Source organism: Alosa alosa, chromosome 10 (genome assembly GCF_017589495.1).
Source record: "Alosa alosa isolate M-15738 ecotype Scorff River chromosome 10, AALO_Geno_1.1, whole genome shotgun sequence".
NCBI lineage: Eukaryota > Metazoa > Chordata > Actinopteri > Clupeiformes > Clupeidae > Alosa > Alosa alosa.
Genome location: NC_063198.1, coordinates 24,030,047 through 24,054,191, shown reverse-complemented (window position 1 = coordinate 24,054,191; position 24,145 = coordinate 24,030,047). Strand labels below are relative to the sequence as shown.

Below are 24,145 nucleotides of genomic sequence, written 5' to 3'. Positions count from 1 at the left end.
AACCAACTGTATACTACTGTTTACACCGCATATTTCTTATCCTGTCTATGCACCACCTGTCTTTGTATATCACATTGCATTTTTCTGCTTTTTTTCACTTCTAGTTAGATGCAAACTGCATTTTGTTGTCTTTGTACTTGTACTCTGCAAAATGACAATAAAGTTATCTCCCTTTACAACTCAAAGTAAGGGTAACTCATTTAACAGTAGTAAATACAACTTCGTTTCAAGTAAGCTTTTACTGAGGGCATGAAGTAAACTTTACTAGTTGGAGTAAGTAACCAAGAACTTTAAAGTCTTAAGTAAGGATAACTTCTTCTAAGTAAGCATTACTTGTAGACATCAAGTAAACATAACTTGGAAGAGAAAAGTTTTGTTTACTTAACTTATTTAAGGCAACGAAGTTTCCACCCTTTTTTCAAGTAACCATTACTTATTATTTTTTTACAGTGTAACGGGCTCTATCCAGGTGCACTGCAATCAATGAGATTCCCTCTATGTCACTACAAGCGACACTCCGACGTCATTCCGGGATACCCCTTGACACCACAGTATGTTTTGTGCACACAATTTAATTTCTTCGAGCCCACGTTTTAATTATTCGGTGGGTGCGTTTTTAGTAGATCGAGATCTCGAATATAGGGCCTACTATAACGTGCTCATGTTTACATGTGTCAAGACAATATTGAGTGCACGCTTTACAAATTGTGGCCACGCTTTAAGTAGATCGCACACAATGTTCTATAACCATGTTCACAAATTGTGCTCGCTTTAATAAATCGTGCCCTCGTTTTAGTAAATAGTGTACTTTCGTTTAATAAATTGTGCCCTCGTTTTACTATGCTTAAAATGAGAGCTCAATTTAGTAAAATGAGCTCACACTATAGTAAAACGAGTTATTAATATAGTAAATTGTGCACACGATTTAGTAAACCGAAGTGCACAATTTAGTAACACGAAGCGCATTTATTTAGTAAAACGAAAGTGCACAATATAGTTAAACGAGGGCACAATTTAGTTAAACAAGAGCACAATTTAGTAAAACGAGCGCACAATGTAGTAAAACGAGCGCACATTCTCTCAACATGCAAAACATTTTGCGATGACCCCTCTAGGGCTCTGTACTATTGCAATACATATTGCTATCGTTTTATCGCCCGGCCTTATGCTCAATAATAACAATTTTAACACACGCATAAATACTCAGCCTTTCGTGCACATAGTCTATTGACATTGACTGATACACTGCCCTCTGGTGGACAGAACATATAGAACTTAAGTTTGATACCAATATCGGTCTTACTGAAGACATTTAATGGTTAAAATATTATTAATACATATTCGAATTTTAATATTAATAAACAAACGAACTTCGAATAATTTTTGGGCAAAAGTCAAAGCCCTAATCTACAGGTGTTGCTTTGGAAAGCAGCAGACCGTCCTGATCCACCGGCTGTGGATATCACCGCGTTTGGATCGAGTAAGAAGACAGGTATGAAGAAAGGAGAGGAACTCGCCCACCCTCGATTCAAGTCCTGTTACTCCTCCTGATTTGTTAGATGTTATCAGCTGTAACTGCAAAGCTGGGTTAAAACTGTCTATACATGTATCTGGATGAGGACAGTGAGGAGTAGTAGAGGCTAGTTCTTCCCTTTGTTACTCAATTGTGAGTCACAGCAGAGGGCCAGTGAATTAACCTGACTCTTGCCAGATGAATTTCGTTCCGCCTAGCTTCGGCACCAGATTTTATGGTAGAGCCAATCAGGACGCAGGGCGGAGTTTCATAGATGTGACGTATCCAAATCATATGCATGGATTTTTGATAAGGCCCAGCCTTCTGAAACACCTCTCCAATGGATTGATCCCAGATGGATGAGTGGAGCTAGACTGAACGAAATTCATCTGGCGAGAGTCAGGTTACCAGTGAATAGCTATTTCCAAAATTATTGTGGAATTCAGAAATAACTTGAGGATCCAAATTATTCCTAAACACCAAACATTTTTATCCTCCAAAAATCCGTCTAAATCGCCCCCAAACCCCCCCCAGCTTAATGAGAGTAAGAACGTGACCAAACCATGTTCAAATAGTGATTTTGAATCTTGAAAATGTCAGATATGGACTTAGCATCTCCAGTAACCCCAAAAAACATACTAACATTGTCAATTTTGGCCAAGCAGCTCCTATAATATGATTAATATAGGTGATTATGCTAATTTATGCTAATTAGCTTAATTACACAAATTGCCCGACATATGCAAATTAGCATCCGGCAGTTTCTACATGCTGGGGACCCATAATATATATTTCTATCATAAAACTTTGGTGTACTCAACATTTCCGGGTTCACCTTTCTGTCAACTAGACTAACTAGATACATGGGCACGATTCGATACAAGAAAATATACATGTTCATTAATGATGCGCATGGTGGTAGTGGTGGCATTGGACACTTTGCTCTAGGTGCATTTAGCCTACCGTAGCCTATTATTGGCCATTGACAACCTGTCAAGGCCGATGAAGCTGTGGTTGAAATTCGGGACTGGAGCTGTCCCTGACGGGACAAATCAAAATCACCCAAAATACGGGATGTCCCGGACAATTCAGGACGGTTGGCAACCTTATGTACAAAAGAGCAAGACAATCAGAAACACTTAATTCCCATCTTTGAGGCACTGGTTCTTCCTCAGTATTTGATCCCTTTTGAGCCCCATGTGTATTGCCATGGAGCCATTGCTACAGTAGGCTATACTGCTGCCTTTGAAGCATAATGTAAGCAGATCTTGAAGTGAGTAGTCATTGGCTGCAAGGTAATTCTTTGTGGATGTCCAGAAAAACATCCTTTTCTCAGCTCTACGTAGCTGCTATGTGCAGAAAAAAGATGTGAACTCATAAAACCTTCCTTCCAGAAAATTCCTGAGGTAGAAGACAGATGTCACTAACACCACATGTGAAACTGAAATGATGGCAATCCAGATTGCTGTGCAGAAAAACTTTCATAATTGTAATGTAAATTTCAATTTATGCACATTATTAAAAAAAAAAAATCCTCAAAGCTTTAATTGATGCATTTGTTGGAAAAAGCAGATTTATCTCTTCAAACTGGCAGTCTGGTTCTTCTGATTTGAAAATAGTTGTGTTAGGCCTAATGTCATTCTTATCAATATAAAAACATGAGGAAGTTGATGAGGAATGTAAATCAGGAAAAATAAAGCATCATCATTAGATTTATTAACTCTTTGAGGCCGACGGACACATGTGCGTCCAAATTCTCACCCATTGTTCTCTGTTGAACTACTCATGAAGTAGGCTACTCATCACACATTCACATTACGCGGAAGAGCACAGTCTCATCTTTTAAATGGTGCTAGCTGCTAGTTGCAGTTCACGTTTCGCAAGGAAATTAAGTTTGTTAAAAGTAGTTGACATTTAATCATATTTACATTCTGTACTGTTTACAGCTCTGCATCCATTTCCACACCCATTCATGGTGGCATATCTCAGGAACTCCTCACTCAGCACATGACAAACTGTAAGGCTAAACAGCAGACCTTACCAAACACAAAGATGTAAAGCATTCCTCTTTACAATTAGCCATTCCACAGTAATCCAGTTTTGCAATTGTAGCAAATTTCTACATGGTCTCCCACTATGGGCTGAAATTCTCATGTAATAGTACCCCATAGTAATGAATTTGCATTCCACATCGAAGAAACAAAAGTTGGTCATAGCATGCACAGATCAACTGTGCCTTGGGCTACATGACATCTGCACATATGCAAGCACAGATTATTTCAGGTCACAAATGCAGATGAGTATAAGGCACATTCTTCATCCAATGGTTCAGTAACAAGACGTCAGTGAATAAAACAGTATATAATAAGTAAAATATTAATGTCAGTACATACATTTTTGTAAATTGCTAAGCCACAGAGTATCCCACCATTGTGAGTGTTAAATTCCAAGATTCCAGACAATCCCACCTACACAAATATGAAAAGATATTTCTACTATTGTGCTTCGTGGTGACATGAATGCAAAAACATGACATAATTCATGAGACACAAATTACCAAATCATACTTTCCCATATAAGGGTAGCCTAGGCTGTCCTGAAAAAAAAAAAGGAAAAAAAAAACAAGACACAGCATACATAGATGGCCCTTACAATGATCACGATCAAGAGCTTAAAAGTAAAGGTCATAAAATGACACTGAAAATAGCCTAGGCCTCAAAGGGTGTAGCTATGTGTAGTATTTTAGGTTTAAAAAGCTCGGAAATTGCCAAGATATAGCAACAGGATGTGGAGAACTGTTTTAATGGTTTTTTAATGTCAAAAAACGCCTTTGCTCTGTGTTTCCCAGATAACTAATGCAGTTACTTTGCAAACCAGCCAGTGCTGGGACATCTCTCTTGCAATACCACTTTTCACCTTGTGGAAGAGTGTTGCCACGAGCATAATGATCTGTTCAAGACAACTCGAATCCAACAGAATTCTACACATAGGAATTCACAGTAACTGATGCTGGGAGTTAACTGTTCATTCATCATCTCCCTGAAACAAAGAAGAGAAAAAACACATTGAGGACATGCACTGGGGACTCACTGAATATTAACCCATAAAGGTGTAGGTTTTTGAACATTCTAAGTTCCGCAACAATTGAAGGTTCTAAAATTCTATGTTGAATTCAATGAACCCAGATATTCTTTAGAACGTTCTTTTCTCAACATTAGTACTCCTTTAAGGGTTAATTGCAAGTTGCTACTTTTATTAGTTAATGTTTGGGTTTTGTTCATGTTTGGTTAATGTTTTTGTTGAAGAGAGTACCATCACTAATGTTTGATGTGTTAGTGGAGGTTTGGTCTTGTAAATTATAATTCACAATAAAAAACAAGCCTGATGCAGTATTAATAACTCAGCTAATTCGGAAGTGCAGCAGGTCCTATAAATACCGTATGAAATACAGTTCTCTGTTACCTTGGCAGCATCACGGTTCTTGGCCTTCAACTTGTTGATCTGGGCCTCAACCATGTCAGCACGTTCCTGAGCCTCCTCAAGTTCATGTTGCACCTTCCTGAACTTGGACAAGTAAGTGTTGGCCTGCTCCTCCTGTGATGTCAATGAAAGATATGTATCTTCTACTTGGTAGTGAAAAAACCTGACAAAAGTATTATATACAGTATAATATAAATTGTGTGGATTGATATAAGTTTTTACTTACATGATCCTCAATCTGTTTCTTGTAGCCCTTAACTTTCTGCTGCAGTTTTTCCAGCATATCCTGTAGTCTGGCGGCATTTTTCTTGTCTTCCTCAGACTGTGCAATTTTATGGTTATGGTTATACTATTTTGCAGACACTTTTGTCCAAAGTGACTCACTCAAGTGACTTTAACTCACCATTAAAGTAGTTGAATGTTTTTTGATTAAATGTTTTTTTGTTTTTTACGTTGGAAAAGCCTACAGTAAACATAATAGTAATAATATCAATAATATTAATAGAAATGTCAAATATCAATAATGGAAATAATCAGTGTTATTTTACTAACAAAACCGTAAATATACAAGCCATAACTGTAATAGAATCAATTGATTAATAATGAATTAAGTAAATGTAAGCTAAACAGAACAGAACAGTCTTTAAACCCCAGATGAGTCTTTAAACTCCTCCTGAAAGTCCCAAAACTAACACAAGAATGCAGAACACTAGGCACCTCATTTGACCAACAAGGAACCACCGAGGAAGAGAGTCTTGAATAATAGTGTCAACCATTTAACCTGCACATTTTCTTATGGTTTTCTGTGAGTGAATAGACAACTCTACCTGTTCAGTGAGCTCCTTGACTCTCCTCTCATATTTACGGACTCCTTTCACAGCATCAGCTCCGCGCTTCTGTTCAGCCTCAACCTCAGTTTCCAGCTCACGAATCTGTAACATCAGAGGTCATGATTTTCATGTAGAACTTAAAATAGTATGGCTCAAACTCTGCCCATTATTCAACATTTCAAGACACTGGAAACCACACCCTTGCTTCCAGTTTCTGGAGTTGTTTTTTGCCACCCTTCATGGCAAGATTCTCAGTCTCGTCCAGTTTGTGCTGGAGGTCCTTCACAGTGCTCTCCAGGCTCTTCTTCAACCTCTCCAGGTGACCGTTGGTGTCTTGCTCCTTCTTCAGTTCTTCAGACAATGTGGCAACCTACAGATATTTAAAAAAAACTCAGTCAGGATTTTTTATTTTATTTTATTTTATCAAATCTCAATTCCATATACAGTAAATACAAAATATAAAGCAAATAATGTTTTCTAATCTTTTTATTATTATTATTATGTGTATATCTGCCATAGTAACTTATGTTAGCTCACATCGGTGCCTGCTTTCTTGGCCTTCTCTTGTGCCTTTCTGGCCTCTTGAATGACCTCATCCACCTCTCCCTGGACTAGAACAAGTTCAGCCTCCAGCTTCTTCTTGCTGTTGAGCAGGCTGGTGTTCTGAAATAAGGGATTTTTTTTGTCAGATTAAGTGACATTAAGAATAAGACGATAATGCAGAGGATTAACAAGTTGTTTTTTTTTTATATTATTTTACCTGGGAATGCAGCAGTCCTGCACGCTCACTGGCATCCGCCAGCTCCTGCTCAGCCAGTTTGCGGCCTCTCTCTGTCTGCTCTAGAGCACCTCTGAGCTCCTCAACCTCAGCCTGCATAACACCATTCCTGCGCTCCACCATGGCAACCTGCTCCTTCATGTCTTCTTGTACTCTGAGAGCATCATCAAGGTGCATTTGGGCATCCTGTATGAAATAACATTGATTAGATAGAGCACTGTTGTGGTGTACTTTAAGGACTGAATGTAAGGTAGACCCTTTGGTACCTTAAGCTGTCCCTGGACTGTCCTCAGCTGTTTCTGAGCTTCAGCTGCCTGGCGATTGGCATGGCCGAGCTGAATCTCCATCTCATTGAGGTCTCCCTCCATCTTCTTCTTGATTCTCAGGGCATCATTCCTGCTCCTGACCTCAGAGTCTAGAGTGGTCTGCATGGAGTCAATCACCCTCTGGCTGTTCCTCTTGATTTGCTCCATCTCCTCATTCTTTTCTGTCAGCCTCCTGTCCATCTCACTCTTGACCTGGTTAAGCTCCATCTGGACACGAAGAATCTTGGACTCCTCATGCTCAAGCGTACCCTGTTTCAGAGGAAATTTCATATTATTTATGTAGTTTATTTATCATGACATTTGGCATCCAGCAAGTAAAATAGAATCCTACCTCTGCTTCCTCCAGTGCTGTCTGGATTTCTGATTTCTCAGTCTCCACTGTCTTCTTAGCCTTCTCCAGCTCATGGATGCTCTTGCCCGTCTCACCAAGCTGCTCAGTCAGGTCAGAGATTTCCTCTGTAATGAAAATTTTAATTGATCTGAATGGTTCATTATAGGTGGTGGTAGCATAGTGGTTAAGGAGCTGGGCTATCATTCAGTAGCCTGAAAAGTTGTGGGTTCAATTATGTTGTGCCCTTGAGTCCTAACTCCCAAGTTGGTCCGGGGACAATGGCCCTTTTAATATAATTAGCGTAAGTCGCTTTGGATAATAACTCCACTGCTCTCTGGGTTTGAATTAATGGAACATTCACATCACAGTGATTACTACAGGAGTTCGAGTGGGGATGTCCTGGGATATCCATATATATCCATATATACAGCTCTCGAAAAATTAAGAGACCAATGAAAGTTTTTCTGATTTTTCTGTCATCTACAACGCAATTATTCACATTTCCCCCATTGATATACTGATAAATGCTTTGGTAATAAATACAGAAATTACAATGTGCTATTGTATTTTAAGCTCTGAAGTTATGTAACTCCCTCAGCCGTTTCTGATTTTTAGTTTCTCACAAAATGTGACTTTGGTATATACAGCGGGGAAAATAAGTATTGAACACGTCAACATTTTTTTCAGTAAGTATACTTCCAGTGAGGTTATTCCCAAGACCTTTGCAAACTTATTGTTGCAAAACATGTCAATGGAACTAATTACAAATGCACTTCAAAACTTCTGAATTATCCAGCAAGCAGTATTGGAGCCATTATCTGCAAATGGAAGGAACATCACTGCATCATCAACTGCATCATCAGCAAGATTTCTGACCAGGAAGTCAGAAGGATAGTCAGAAGAGTAGCCCAAGATCCAAGGACCACTCAGAGAAAGCTCCAGAAAGACTTGGAGGCAGCAGGTACAATTGTTACAGAGAAAATCATAGGTAATACATTCCACCGCCATGGCCTCTATGCACGCTCATCCCGCATGACTCTATTGCTGAAGAAAAACATGTCAAACCTCATTGAAAGTTTGCTACACAATATTTGGACAATCCTATGAAATACTGAGAGAATGTATTCTGGTCTGGTGAGAGCAAAATTTTACTTTTTGGATGTCATACTACACACCATATTTGGAGGAGAAATGGCACTGTGCATCACCCTAAAAATACCATACCAACAATGAGGTTTGGAGGTGGTGGCATCATGGTATGGGCTGTTTTTCATCTCATGGTACTGGCAGACTTCATACAGTTGAAGGAATGATGAATGGAATCATTTTGTTCGGGAGAATCTTTACATCCACCAGGATGATGAGGATGAGACATGGCTAGACCTTCCAGCAGGACAATGATCCAAACCATTCAGCAAAGGAAACTCTCAATTGGTATCAGAGAAAGGAAATCAAGGCCCTGACTTCAATCCAATTGAACAGTTTTGGAAGTTAACTAAAGATCAGGATTCACAAGAGGGACCCCTGGAATCTTCAATATTAAAGGACTATCTGTTTAAAATAATGGGCCAAAATCACACCAGAATACTGTGACTGATTAGTTTTCGTCATACAGGAAATGCCTTGAAGCTGTCATTATGAATAAAGGCTTTTCCACAAAGTATTTAAGAAATTTCAGCAGGCGTGTTCAATACTTTTTTCCTGTGTCATTCCACTTTATTACACATAACTCTACCTATGGACTTTAATGTTTGGATTTTTTATATGGGTAGATTATCTGAGTTAATATCTGGTGAAAATTTGCAAATAGCCTCATTGGAAGTATACTTACTGATTATTATTTCCCCTGCTATATATATTATAGGTCCTAAGATATTGCCATTTTAATTGCAATCACTTGCATGTGTTAAGTGCGTAGGCTACATTCAACACAGATCTTTTCTGTGGTGCAAGACTATAAGCATAGTGGTAGTGGCACCTGAAAGCCAGTAGCAGGTAAAGCGCTATGCTACTAAACTTAAAGGAGAGAGGCTGGACTAATCACTCCCAGATGAGTAGTTATAAAAATCACTCACTCACTATGTCTCAAAAAATGGTCGTAATATTTACATTTACATTTCGTGGATCATCCAAAGTGACTTATATGTAAGTTCTATTACAATTATTGGGGCAGCCGTGGCCTACTGGTTAGCGCTTCAGACTTGTAACCGGAGGGTTGCCGGTTCGAACCCCGATTGGCCACAGCTGAAGTGCCCTTGAGCAAGGCACCTAACCCCTCACTGCTCCCCGAGCACCACTGTTGTTGCAGGCAGCTCACTGCGCCGGGATTAGTGTGTGTTTCACCTCACTGTGTGTTCACTGTGTGCAGTGTGTTTCACTAATTCACGGATTGGGATAAATGCAGAGACCAAATTTCCCTCACAGGATCAAAAGAGTATATATACTACACTATACTATACTATAGGGACTCAATAGTGTCCCTGGAGCAACTTGAAGTTAAGTGCCTTGGCACAATGATGGAAGCCGAGAATTGAACCCACAACTTTTCAGGCTACTGCATGCTTGTCCAGCTCCCAGCCCTGATACAGTGTATATGGTATAAAATGTTATGTGTGTAAATGTTGACATACGCTGCAGGTTCTTGTTCTCCCTCTTCATGACCTCCAGCTGATCCAGAGTCTCTTCATAGATGTTCTTCATCTTGAAGAGCTCAGTGTTGAGAGAGCGAGCCTCTTGCTGAGCACCGTCCAGCTCACCCTGACTCTCCTCATACTTCTGCTTCCATTCTATCAGAATCTTATATGAAACATGGATGTGTTTTTAGAGAAGCCTTTAAAAACAAGATGTCAGATATTACATTAGTGACCACTTGGATACTCAAGGAAGCTTTTGACTTACTTTCTCAAAGTTCCTCTGTTTCTTATCAAGGTTGCCAGCCACTGCATTAGCCTTCTCCACATCAACCATGAGATCCTCCACCTGACCCTGGAGTCTCAGCCTGGTCTTCTCCTGAGAGTCACACTTGGTGTTCAAAGCCTCAATGGTCTCTTCAGCTTCCTGTAGGCGCTGGGCAAGTTTTTTCCTAGAAAGGTTGTCATATGGACAGTTTATGTCAAATCACTCAAAGCATAGATTCAGGCAAAAAGCCAATGTAAGTCATCTAGTCATTAATCCTTCTCAAATCATGTCTTACTTGGCCTCTTCCAGCTCCTCTGTGCGTTGGACGGCATCAGTTTCATATTTGGCTCTCCACTGAGCCACCTCACTGTTGGCCTTGGACATTCCACGCTGTAGCTCAGTTTTGATCTCCTGCTCTTCCTCAAACTGCTCTCTGAGCATGTCACGGTCTTGACGGGTTGTTTGTACTCCATGAGCCAGAGCATTCTTGGCCTATAGAGAACATTTTATAAATATTGTTAGCCAAAGTTGTCAAGCCAAAGCAAGAATGTGCTTACATCAAGATTTTTTAAAACTTGCCTTCACTTCGTCGTCCAGTAGCCTCTTCAGTTCCTCAATCTGCTGGCTGTAAGCTTGCTTGGTTCTGGTCAGTTGGGAGACAATAGCCTCCTTTTCTTCCAGTGTGCGGCCCATCTCACCTTTGATCATACAATTGGAAAACTTTTTTATATAAAATAATCATATTTTGTGAGGGAATGCAAAAGTGTTACAGGGAAATGTGAAACATGATATGACATGAGGGAGCAGATAACTATTGAGAAGAAATGCAGACCTATTATGATGGAATGCAAAAGTAATTTGAAAAAAAAAAAATCCGCACCTAAAAAAAATATTATTTCTTTCCATGACTCTTTTGGGGGTGACATGATTGTATTTGTTCCATTGTCATTGTCTGTAGTATTAAACAAAATTTGATTTTCAAGAAAAAAAATCACATTTCTTTCTTTTACTTACTATGTTCAGTTAGAAGCCTTGCTTGATGTGCACCAAACTCAGTCAGCTTGCGGACATTTTCCTCATTCTTGTCTCTGAACTCAGCCATTTGTTCCTCAAGGGTCCGACACAACTTCTCTAGATTGGACTGATGAATTTTTAGCCTGAAGTTAATTTGGTGGTTTTCATTACAGAATAGTATATTATCAAACATTACAAATATCTGGAGATACCTTTGACTTTGAGACAGCCTCCATATTGCTGGAGAGGTCATCAATCTCCATTTTGTATTCCGCTTTCTCCTTCTCCAGCTTCTGCTTGATACGCTGAAGATTGTCGATCTGCTCACCCAGTTCAGCCGCACTGTCGGCCTGCTTCTTGCGGAGAGCGGCAGTAGTAGATTCCTGCTGCAGGGTGGCCTCCTCAAGATCATGACGCAGCTTCTGCAACTCTGTATCACGCTTCTTGTTCATCTCAATCTGAGCAGCAGTGGCCCCACCAGCCTCCTCAAGCCTCTCAATGAGCTCCTCAAGTTCCCTGGCGAGATCAGATCTCTGCTTCTCACTCTTAGCCCGAGCAGCACGCTCAGCTTCAATCTCCTCTTCCAGTTCCTCAATTCGAGCCTATGCCAAAGGATTTGCTTAAGACACTTATATTTCACATTTGAAAACTGTAGGCCTACAAGAATTACAAGTCTGGAATAATACCACAAGTTCTTTCATCTTCTTCTGAAGCTGAGCTCCAATGGCCTGCTCATCTTCAACCTTGCTCAGGAGTAGGCATATTTCAACGTCTTTCCTGTTGAGATATTCGAAGAGTTAAGACAAATCAATCAATGCAACAAGTAAAAGGATTTTAAAGAAGCAAGACAACAACATTCATACTTCTTCAATTTCTCATCGGCTTGGTGCTTGTCATTATCCAGATCCATTAAGGATTCCTGGGCCAGTTTCAGGTCACCCTCAAATTTCCTCTTGGCTCTTTCAACATCCATGCGGAGCTTCTTCTCTTGCTCCAGTGATCCTTCCAGCTTTTACATAGACATACAAGTTTTTTTAGAAGATTTAAAATATGTATATGTGTGTATATATACATATATATACATATATATGTATATACACACACACACACATACATATTTTAAATACATATATATATATATATATATATACATCTCCTGGTCATCTCCTCTTTCAGATTTATATATATATATATACATTTTTTAAATGGCATGTTTATATTATATTCCCTCACATCATCCACTTGTTCCTCAAGTTTGGTCTTTGCTTTGGTCAGGTTGTTGACTTTAGCCTCCTCTGTTTGGAGATCATCCATAATATCCTGATGTGAATCTTCCATGGCTTTGGTCTCTTTAATCAACTTGGCGTTGCTCTCTTCCAGAGTGGTCATCTCCTCTTTCAGATTTTTAACCTAAGGGATTTGATAATTCCTTAGATTAATTAACGCTATCAGACTTTTGCATGCAAGCATTACCAATAAACAGCGCACGTATTCTGACGCTGTAAATATCATAGCATTGTATCTATGACAATGGTTAGATTAAATTAGATTTCAACTTTATTGTCATTGTACAAGTACAAGTACAAAGACAACAAAATGCAATGACAATAATTCAATAATAAGACCTATTCTTAACATTTGAAAGTTGTAGTGTGTTTGTGTTTTTGTAATCATTTAATTTAACCATATAGAAGTCATAAAAGTGTCTGCTAAATGAATAAATGTAACCAAAATATTTTATTGAAAAAAATGAATGAAAAAATACTACAATGCATTTACCTTATTTTCTATAGCACGTTTCTCCTTCTCCACTACGGCCATTTTGAGCTCAAAGTCACCAATGTCTTTCTTTAGCTCAGTGCACTCATCCTCCAGTTTTCTTTTCTTGGCAGCTAGCTCAGCATTGGTCGTTTCCTCCTCCTCCAGCCTCTCGGTCGTCTCTTTGAGTTTGGTCTCCAGCAAGATTTTGCTCTTTATGAGACCCTCGCATCTCTCCTCAGCATCTGAGAGGCCCTCAGTTTCCTATTGTAAAACAAACCACTACATAAATACAGGAACTTTTGTACCAACAAAATCACACCATAAAGAAAATTGTAGCAGTACTTACAGATGCGATAGCTAACTCTAGGTCCTTGTTCGCTTGTATCAAAGATACCATTTTTTCCTCAAGCTCCTTCTTCTTTTTCTGGGCAGTCTCCAGGTCTGTTTTCATTTTGTCATAGTTCTCCTTCATCTCAGTAAGTTCTTTCGCAGTTTCAGCACTCTTCAGAAGAGGCTTGACCTTGAAGTACACCTTCATCCATGGCCAGTGTTTTACATTCACGAAGGAGCGGATATTGTACTGGATGGTTATGATGGCTTCCCTGTTTGAATGGACACAATTTTTTTAAAAGAGTCAAGTTAACTCTGTACTCTTGTCGCCAAGTAATTTACTTAGAATTTTATTTTTTCCTCAAGCGCACCTCCTTTCCATCATCTTGACAAACTCTTTCCTCATCAGGTATCCACGGCTGAGGGCCTGAGTCATTGTGACAAGATTTGCCAATTTCTCATCTCGCATCTCCTCAAGGACACCCAGCAGACCAGCTTTAAAGAACACCTACAGAGAGGGAGAGAGGGTATTTACCTGGAAATAATTGCATCAAATAAAGTCAATGAGCAGGTCTGTGATGACATGAACTCTAAATCATTTACCTTAGTGTGTCCTAACTTGTACTCGTTTTGGTCCACATCAATGGAGCCCAGTAGTTTCGCTGAAGCAGTTTTGTTGTCCATGAACTGTCCCTCAGGGATAACACTGGCATTCAGCACTTTGTATCTTAAATGATGAGAACAAAATACATGTAGGTCATCAGCCAATTTTCCAACCTAAGTATTTCCAAAGTATTTTGTGTTTTTCAGATATCAGGGATAGAGGTTTCCTAAAGGATTTCTTGTTCTTGATGTATGCTTGTATGCTGTATTTATACAATATAGAAAGTGGTTTATTGAAATTTTCAGTTCATTAATACTATGATAACAGATACAATACCCCTTTCTCTAAACTAGTTTATATTAATAACATTGCCTGTGAATTGTCTCTTGCTTATAGGAGATAAAGGCAAAACACTTAAAAATGCCAAGAGTTTTGGTGCTCATTGAGCTCAATGCAAATCAAACCAGCTAATAGGCTAACTGAAATAAAACCATGCCAATCTTTAGGTATGGTGAAGCGTATGTGATAATGTGGGGCTATTTTAATACCAAAGGCCAAGGGAACTTTATTAGGATGCATAGTATCCAGGATCCATGAAATAACTGGCCTTTAAAAATAAAAATCGGCCTGCCTCTATTGGAATTTAACATACTGTATAGGTGCCAATACTTATGACCCCTGTATTTTAAGGAAGAACATTTATTTATTTATGATACATTATTCATTCACAAAGAAAATTGGTGTCCTTAAAGGTTGGATATTTCCTATTTTTTATTACTTAAAGGTGCTCTAAGCGATGTCACACATTTTTTAGGCTAAAACATTTTATGTCACTTACTGCAAACATTACCTAAACAACCGCTAGCTGTCTGTGTCCTGAATACACTGTAAAAAAATGTGATCTCTGTGGACAGCCCAGGCTCCAAAAACGGCAACAAAAACAACCTGGGCAAACCTAGCCCATAAAAAACATAACAAACTGTTCCAGCAAATACAGATGAGATGCGCGTTAAGAAGAGTTTCAATTGCACGGGAGCAGCACGGGAGGGAGGGGGAGGAAGTAGCGAGCTACCTCTCTGTTTTGTTTGAAAGTCAACAGAAGTGATATTACCCAGCATTGCTTAGAGCACCTTTAAGGCAAATCAAAAAAAGGATGTTATATGTTATAAAAGACCCTATGATATACTCTAAGTACCATAGTAACTACCAACTAAATTCTTATTTATTATTCCTTCCTTATCACCTCTGCTTGAAGTCAGCATAAAGGATTCTGCTGGGGAAGCCCTTTCTGCAGATTCTGATACCCTCCAGCACACCATTACACCTCAGCTGGTGAAGGACCAGGAAGTTCTCCATTAGACCTTAGAGGATAACAAACATATGTATTCCGTTACATAATTAGTTTAAATTAGATTAATTCAGTTAAATCTTTTAGATAAAAATAGCTTACCAGGTGTCTTTGACTCATTGGGAATCAAGCAACGCACAAAGTGAGGATGGGTGCATCTCAAGTTGGTCATCAGCTTGCCCAAGTTCTCCTGTAGAGAAAACGGCAACAACAATGTAGCCACTTCGACACACAATGTGGACACACAATGTAGCCACTTCGTTTAAAGTTGCATAACATTATTTGAAAATTAAAATTCAGTAACCAGTGAAGAGCTCACCCTAAACAGGGCTGACACCGTCTGGAAGGAGCCACCCTTCTTCTTGCCCTTCTTGCCGCCGCCTTTGCTTGCAGCTTCAGCTAAAAGAGTGAGAGAGTAGAGAGATGTTTAAGAAAACTGCAGTGTGTACAGAAAACGATACATGTATACGGAATTACAGTTATATAATACACATTTTAAGAAATAATAAAGTAATTATATAAAGGTACATACATACGGTACATAACGTTATTTTGAAAGACTTGCATTAAGTACCTTCAGCAGCGGTAGGAGCTGCATACAAGTGAGCCAGCAGTTTCACGGCGGACTTTGCGTACAGCTGCACAACAGAGTCGTTCAGTGGGTCCTTGTTCTTCTCCAGCCAATTAGTGATGTTGTAGTCGACCTTGCCAGCATAGTGCGCCAGGGTGAAGTGGGCCTCTGGTTTGCCCTTTACTGGTTTGGGTTTCTCAAAGCATTTGGTTTTACCAAGATGCTGGTCATACAGCTTGTTCTTGAAGGTAGTGTCTGAGGACTTGGGGAACATGCACTCCTCTTCAAGGATGGAGAAGATGCCCATGGGCTGTTAAAAGAATAAAAGAATTATCAATGATATTGCAGAACTTTTTTTCAAATAAGCAGTGTCCAAGCAGCTTACACCTCACACACATTACCTTCTCAATAAGCTCAATGCAGGCAGCCAGGTCCATACCAAAGTCAATGAATTCCCAGTCAATTCCTTCTTTCTTGTATTCCTCTTGCTCCAGCACAAACATGAAGTGATTGAAGAACTGTTGCAATTTCTCATTGGTGAAGTTGATGCACAGCTGTTCCAAGCTGTTGTACTGTTGTTATAAATAATAAGATAATGCTGTTGACACAGTTGTTTCAAGAGCATGGAAGTCAAATGAATGGATAAAATGAATTTCAGTATTTCATCAAATAGATTTACTCACATCAAAGATCTCAAATCCAGCAATGTCCAGCACACCAATGAAGAACTGTCTTGGCTGTTTGGTGTCCAGCATCTCATTGATACGGATGACCATCCACAAGAACATCTTCTCATAAATTGACTTACACAGAGCGCTTACAGAATTGTTGACCTAGTCAGGTATAAATAAAATAATGAATACATAATTGTGCAAAACATCTTACATTATAGGTCAAGATTTATGTTTTAGAAGGTTTCTAACCTGTGGTACAGTTTGGCCTTTGGTCACGAACTCATTTCCGACTTTCACTCTGGGGTAGCACAGATTCTTCAGCATCTCAGCAGAGTTCAGGCCCAAGAGAAAGGCGATTTTATCTGCCACTGAAACAAGACAACAACATAATAAAACATTCTAAAAATTATTCTTACATATGGAATATGTTTTGAAGTTTAATCTTGGTAGAAAAAATATATTGATGGATATCATATCATTTTTGCAGTAGCTATTATTTCCATGGTAGAAATAATACATATTTTGGTGTATCAAACATTTTTACTTTTTAATCCATTTCATCACTTACCCTCAGTGCCGTCAGGCTCAGCCTGCTCCTCTCTCTGCTTCTGCTTGAACTTCATGTTCCCATGATGCATCACAGCACCAGTGAGCTTAAAGATGCTAAGTTTCTCCTCAGAGTTGAAACCCAAAATGTCAATGGCTTCCTGAAAGAAGAAAGGGTTGTTTAGCTATTGTAAAATACTTTGTGTCTTCACCTAATTTGAGTAAAATGCTTAAGCTACATCTTACATCTGTAGCAATGAACTCCTCCACATCATTAATGCTCTTGACGGTGATTTCACCTTGGCTGATCATAGGGAAATCAAATGGGTTTTGGGTGATGAGAAGTCCCTCTAAAATTCAGATGGAAGGAACATATGTTGAGACATACCAGTTTTATTTTACATACACATCATGGGTGTAGGCTTAGGTGGGAACGCTAGTTACTAGTCCCTATCAATATTTTAAGATGACAAAATTGTCCCCACCAATATTTTAGCAAATGCCTTTGTGCTGCTATTTTCGATTCAGATGGCATGGGGTCCGTTTCCAAAAGCATAGTTGCTAACTATGATAGCAACTACCTTGGTAGTGTCACTGCTGAATGTTAGTCCGTAAATTTGAGTTACGTATGCAAGGCAAGGTAAGTTTTATTTATATAACCCGGTAACCTAATGTACTTAACAAATCACAAAAAAATGGCCAATATTAAGAATAACTAAAATAATTCAAATGAAACACGGCAATAATAAAAAATAAATGAATACAAAATTGGGACAGTTTGCAAGGAGGTACAATTAAAACAAGTGTAAATGTTAAAATACAAAATACAGAACTTGAAATAAGTAAAAAGCATAAAAAGCTAAAATACTGGAACACAGGTGCAAAAATTGGCATAAGTCATCCAGGATACTATGCATCCCGATAAAGTTCCCTTGGCCTTTGGAATTAAAATAGCCCCACATCATTCCATACCCTTCATCATACCTAGAGATTGGCATGGTTTTATTTCAGTTAGCCTATTAGCTGGTTTGATTTGAATTGGGCTCAATGAGCATCAAACCAGCTAATAGGCTAACTGAAATAAAACCATGCCAATCTCTAGGTATGGTGAAGGGTATGGAATGATGTGGGGCTATTTTAATTCCAAAGGCCAAGGGAACTTTATCGGGATGCATATCCTGGATCCATGAAATAACTGGCCTTGAAAATAAAAATCTGTAGCCTAGAAATCTAGACGCACCCTAGCGGCGGCAAATTAATTTGCTCAGCCTGTACGTCTAGTATCAAACCATAGGGATTTCTATTGGCTGACGCCGTGGACCTCATCCAATCACAGCGCTCTATTTTGTTAGAGAGTCTTAAGGTGGGCTTAACAGGATAACGACAGTCCTGCAACGGTGAACAACAAGGAAGGTGGCTATGGCGAACGAAGAGCAGTTGTTTGAATCGGCGTTGGCGTCAACTTTGGAGAAGTTGGACTTGTGCTTTTCTTTGAAAGTTGAGCAACACAATGCACTTAAGTCATTCCTTTCGAAGAAAGATGTATTTGCCGTTTTGCCGACCGGATACGGATATGGTCGTAGTGCTGGCCTATTGCATGCCTAGGCAGTTTGAAAGACAATTATCTGCCCGCCCCTTGGATTAAGCGAGGTGAATGGTTCGATGCCAGACTATACATTTCAATGATATAGGATGGCCCGCCAGGCTAATAAATCTGCCTTCCTCTATGGGAATTTACCATAGGGATGCCAATACTTATGACCCCTGTATTTTAAGGAAGAACATTTATTTATTTATTTATTTATTATACATTATTCATTCACAAAGAAAATTGGTGTCCTTAAAGGTTGGATATTTCCTCATTTTTGTTACTTAAGGCATTACGATCAGTTTCCAAAAGATGATTTTATATTCCTCTTTTCAGTCAACTTTAGCAGAGGTGCCAATCATTCTGGAGGGTACTGTATATACATAGACATATAGAATTGTATTTATGCATATCCTACCAATCAGCTCAGGCTTATGTCCAGTCATAAGCTGGTAGAAGATGTGGTAGCTCCTCTCAGCAGACAACTGGAATGTCACTCTTGACTTCTCCAGCAGATCTGATATGTTTAAATTATGAACATTACATAAATATAATGATAATAAATTAATTCCATTCATGATCATAGTATAAAATGGCTACTCACAAGTCTCAATATCAGCAGAGGCTAGCTTGCCAGTTGATCCAAAATGGATTCTGATGAATTTACCCTGAATGTTTTAGTAATAAAATAGATTAAACTCACATTTCAGTGCTTCACACTAATATGTGCACTATATGATATCAGAAAGCAAATACTTACAAAACGGGAGGAGTTGTCATTCCTCACAGTCTTGGCATTACCATAGGCCTCCAGCAGAGGGTTGGCTGCAATGATCTGATCCTCCAGTGAACCCTAGAGAGAATATCAGACTTATGTAATTACGTTTTTGCAATGCCAATGTATGGTACGAGTCTCTAGATAGAAAACTTTTCCTACCTTAATTTTGCCGGCGACTGCTGGTTCAGCCTTCTTCTGCCCAGATACTGCAATTGTGGCAAAGTACTGGATGACACGCTTGGTGTTTACAGTCTTGCCTGCACCAGATTCTCCACTGGGGATTAAACATGTCAGTTAATTCATATTATATATTATCAACCTTGTCATCAATAAGCATTATTTAACTGTCACTGTCCTAGCAAAATCGAGATGAGTACTTACGTAATGAGAACAGATTGGTTTTCACGATCTGAGGGGGGGAAATATTATATTTACATTATAATATTATATTTAGTGATCATATGTATGGATTTGTACAAAAGCTTCACAAATTATAAAATATTTTACATGTTACTCACCTTGGAGCATAAATTGATAAGCATTGTCAGAGATGGAGAAAATGTGGGGTGGAGCCTCAATCCTCTTTTTGCCTCTGTATCCATTCACAACTATATCATCGTACACTGGAAGCCACTTGTAGGGGTTCACAGTGACACAGAACAGCCCAGAGTAGGTCTGAAGTGAGCGGAAAAGTATAAAGTTAGAGGGATTTTCATTCTTAAAGTTAATTTTTAAAGGATGATTAATTACTGGTAGCTCTGTCAATTATTATTCCATGCCAGTCTTACATAGATCATCCATGCTGCGTAACGCTCCTTGAGGTTGTACAGCACAGCAGGCTCATGGAGGTGAGTCATCATGGCCATGTCCTCAATTTTGTCATACTTTGGAGGATTCATGGCGAAGATCTCATCCTCTTTCACAGTAACAGTCTGAAAGACAATATTTGTATTTCAGAGAGCACCGAACTACTAGCTTAGTGCCAGATTTTTGAATCCAATCCTAATACCTTTTTTGTGTTAACAAAAAAAATTGCATTACACTGTACAACGTATGTGCTTAACCAAGGCTGTAGTATGCAATTAGCTATGTTGAGAATATGATGACTTCCACGTCCCGTGGTTTATTACTTTTGTCTATTTACTGTAGAGGTGCATATATAACTGCATATATGAAATGTATAATGTGTATGGTAGGTAACATACAGAGACAGTCACAACCAAAGGTTACCAGCAACCAGATTGGCAGAATATCCACTAGATGGGTAATAGTTATTGCTAGTTCTTCTTGTTCAGTGGTGGACTGATTGAAGGGCAGGAGGGAAAAAACAAAAAGGGCGCCTATCTGACGACATGGGGCCCCAACCCCAACATTACATTACATTTAGCAGACACTTCTTGACCAAAGTGACTTACATATGTCAGCTATATTACAAGGGATCACATTGTCCCCGGAGCAACTTGGGGTTAAGTGCCTTGCTCAAGGGCACAACGGTGGAAGCCGGGAATTGAACCGACAACTTTCAGGCTACTGCACGCTAGCTCCTTAACCACTACACTACCACCGCCCAACATAAAGTAACCTGATTTCATGACCGAGGTATTGGTATGTCAGACCTGGAGGGAGGTCCTAGGTACCTTCTCCAGGAATTTGTTTACAATTCTGGAAGCTAAATGTGCCATTTTTCTGTAGTTTGCAACAGAAACAGGCTTATGACAGCCTGTGACTTGCTAGATAAATTGAAATTAAGACTAAATGTTTTTCATAGTTTTTAATTCCTTTTACTTTGCTCTTGCCAAATGGTCAGAAACAGGATAACTCAATTATTCGTGCCCATGTTAACAAAGGGAGGGTGTCATTTGTTTTATCTGTCTCTGTGTGTCCACTTGCATAACGTAGGGCCTGTCCCATTACTGCCCTTTGACCCTACCACTTCACCCTTCCCCTCTGTTTGCGAGTTCACGTGTAGGGGTAGGGTGTCCGAATTATTTTACAACAGGGGAAAGTGTTCAACCCTTCAAACTACCCCTTAACATTGTGTGAGTCAGATGCAGACTACCGGAAAAAAACATGACAGTACAAAAACACAGAGAGACTCATTAATGTAAAAATGTACAATTATAGCAATCATGGTTTATGTTACATTCAATCTTGTGCCCATATTTTTAGGGTCCTGTTGTTCATAGAAACATTTTCAAAAATTGCTTTTTGCAAATATTAACATAGGCTTTTGTTCAGAGTTGGAAATACAATTGTATTTGACAGGGGACAGATGTAGGTTGCTAATGACAAAATAGTAGCTTTCAGTGTGGTATGATCTCTTTGAATTTTTTTTTAATGAAACATAATTTACAATCGTCTTTCCCCTGTACTTAAACTACCTACTGGTCCAATTTACTTCCGACTTTCAGACAAGGTAGAGGGTCACCATATCTCAGTCCTCCTACATGATTATTTGGACACAGAACAGGATCCCGATTTTGGAGTTAAATTTCACTTGTGAGATAGGGGTGAGGGTCTGCAGTAACCTGATTACTCATGTTTTTGTAACGGCAAATGAAAAATGAAAACACTGACAGTGCAGATGAGATTACATCAAAATGGCAGCTACTGTAGATGTTAGTCTTAATTTACAGTATTTGCCAGTTGCAGAAACTTGTTTAAAAAGTATTTGGTGGCACCCTAGACTGTTTTTTATGGCAAGGACTTTAGGAATACCTTTCCTAGAGGACACATGGTCAGGAAGACTGTAGGCTACTAAATCTCATTTTTACAGGGATTTGTTTCTTTCCATTGAAAGGGCATTTCATAGTGGCACAGTGCTATCTAAGAGGTAATTTCATGATTTTTTTTTCATCAGAAAGGTACCTGTAGGGATCCTCAAGTTTATCCTATTGTAAGGGCATCTATCACATCTATTAGAAATCTTCCCTAAATTGATGCAAATAGGGACACCCTTTACTACACTGCATCCCATTTTATCCACTACACTTCTTCATGCTTTTATGTAATACAGTATACAGGGCTGAATTCCACTTCCTTCTGTACCGGCAATGACACCCTTGGGAACACTATCATGTAGGGGCAGCACTCCATAATGACACCCTTTTCCCATGGAAGGGCACACAGGGAAAGCCAAGTATAGACCATTTAAGGGGCCCTTATATGGCATTGCATCATGTTTTCAACAGTAGAAGGGCACTCATTAAGACACGTTCTTGAGTTTTACTCATTTCAACTTATTATTTGAAGTGTCTAGAGGGCATTGAACCATTTTCTCATGTAAAAGTCAGTAAATAGGACACTTTGAGGGCACTTTAACCATCTTTTTTCAACTATGGGGGCACCAGGGGCGACCCCCCCGCGCAAGTTTGCCAGTGATCTTGTTACCTCTTCGTTTTTGCATCATACAGAGTTCTCAAACTCTGATTCTATAGCCACATGCAGGGAAATTACAATGTTGGATGCAAAATAATAAATTGAAAAATGTTTGTGATGTACTTATGTATTTTCGAAGGCTACTTTTTAGCCAGCTTACAGATAGTAACGCCCTCATAGAGACACAATTTATATGGGGATTGTTTTTTTTATTGTACTTCTTGTGGTGGTTAGTTGTTGAATAGTTGAAATATTCATACAAATGTATGTGTGCATATAATCATATTCAAGACATGCTTTAAATGTCAATAACATGTGCTGAGTTCATACACTACAACCTTCAGTTGGCCAAGTAATATAGAGCATAAAGCACTTACTTTTCCACTATAAGTCTTAATTGTGACTTTGCCACCCTCTCTCTTCTCCAGCGTTCCTTTGAGATAATCTTCTTCTTTGTCAACCACAAAGAAGGCCGTCTTTGCATCAAATGGTGCATTCTGGGCCTCGATACGCTCCTTCTCTGTCTTCCGGAGGTAGAGGGCCGCCGGACCAAAACACTCCATATCTGAATCCCCCATGATTGTACTTCACTATGAGAGAACATATTTTAAGTTGTAGTCAATTTATGAACTTTGGTGTAATGCCTCAGCTACCTTTTGTAGCTTTTCAAATTTGTATAGGTAATAGTAAGTGCAATTTTACTCATTTCATTTTGAAGTGCTCCTCAACATCTCAACTTACATTTTTTCTCACCCAGTGGAAAGAAAAGCTGAGCAATGCGCATGCAGTCTGCAAAACATTTATTAAAATAACTGGTTAGAGGTTGAGAAATCAGAATTGATTCAGACACAGTACTTCTGATCCCTCATCCCAATTCCCAATCTCTCTGCTTTAACAACTTTAATAATCAGAGCTTTAGCTTTAGAATGTCACTCACCTCTAGTAGGCTACCAGTCAGTCAGTGAGAGAATCTTTGGCTGCTATTTTAAATAGCCACTCTTACGACCAGTCAGCAAAACTGGCCCGACTAGATTTGGGCATGTATCGGGTGACATGATCAGGTTCATTACCATGGCCTATAGTTTCTGGTTGAATATAGCATTCAATAGGTCATGCAAATATTTTTTGTCACAGGGATGACATGACTACAAAATATATGCTCAGGAAGAAGTAATCATTCCTTCTGACACAAAAAACAAAAACATGTTGCAGGAGTCTTGCAAGCACTGCATTTTTATAAATAAAGTTGGTCTAGTACCAGTGCCTGTCATATGAGCTTGTGTCCTAGATAATTTTCTGCAACAACAAACTTGTACTCAAAAGTTTGACATGTAATGTATGTAATGTATAGTCATGTCAGTGGCACAGACCTACATTTGGGGGCACCTCTGCACATT

At 39.1% G+C, this 24,145-nt stretch overlaps 1 protein-coding gene across 1 annotated transcript; it reads right to left on the bottom strand.

Annotated features, from left to right (window-relative positions):
- Positions 1 to 3,207: 3,207 nt before the first annotated feature.
- On the bottom strand, positions 3,208 to 23,780 carry LOC125301730 (myosin heavy chain, fast skeletal muscle-like). Its single transcript, XM_048254436.1, has 41 exons — positions 23,686 to 23,780; positions 23,490 to 23,537; positions 23,126 to 23,338; positions 20,159 to 20,302; positions 19,889 to 20,045; positions 19,752 to 19,779; positions 19,530 to 19,644; positions 19,353 to 19,445; positions 19,197 to 19,260; positions 19,011 to 19,109; positions 17,251 to 17,354; positions 17,027 to 17,165; positions 16,708 to 16,826; positions 16,468 to 16,617; positions 16,186 to 16,356; positions 15,788 to 16,094; positions 15,533 to 15,612; positions 15,316 to 15,403; positions 15,109 to 15,226; positions 13,865 to 13,988; positions 13,633 to 13,769; positions 13,278 to 13,533; positions 12,950 to 13,192; positions 12,404 to 12,580; positions 12,034 to 12,179; positions 11,857 to 11,947; positions 11,383 to 11,772; positions 11,171 to 11,297; positions 10,736 to 10,854; positions 10,452 to 10,648; positions 10,157 to 10,340; positions 9,889 to 10,054; positions 7,259 to 7,383; positions 6,868 to 7,176; positions 6,584 to 6,787; positions 6,361 to 6,486; positions 6,023 to 6,193; positions 5,821 to 5,925; positions 5,220 to 5,315; positions 4,976 to 5,107; positions 3,208 to 4,552 (listed from the first exon to the last, which is right to left on the bottom strand). Exons 3-41 carry the CDS (start codon positions 23,324 to 23,326, stop codon positions 4,538 to 4,540), a joined length of 5,817 nt encoding a protein of 1,938 aa, XP_048110393.1. The 5' UTR covers positions 23,327 to 23,338; positions 23,490 to 23,537; positions 23,686 to 23,780; the 3' UTR covers positions 3,208 to 4,537.
- Between the last annotated feature and the right edge of the window lie 365 nt (positions 23,781 to 24,145).

What these genes read in the sequence shown, in the direction of transcription:
- LOC125301730 (XM_048254436.1), bottom strand. Translation starts at nt 23,326, where the DNA reads ATGGGGGATTCAGATATGGAGTGTTTTGGTCCGGCGGCCCTCTACCTC. An exon ending in TTAAGACTTATAGTGGAAAA is followed by an intron (nt 20,303 to 23,125) that starts GTAAGTGCTTTA and finishes ATTGTCTTTCAG; the next exon opens with ACTGTTACTGTGAAAGAGGA. An exon ending in AAGGCTTCTAACTGAACATA is followed by an intron (nt 10,855 to 11,170) that starts GTAAGTAAAAGA and finishes GTATGATCAAAG; the next exon opens with GTGAGATGGGCCGCACACTG.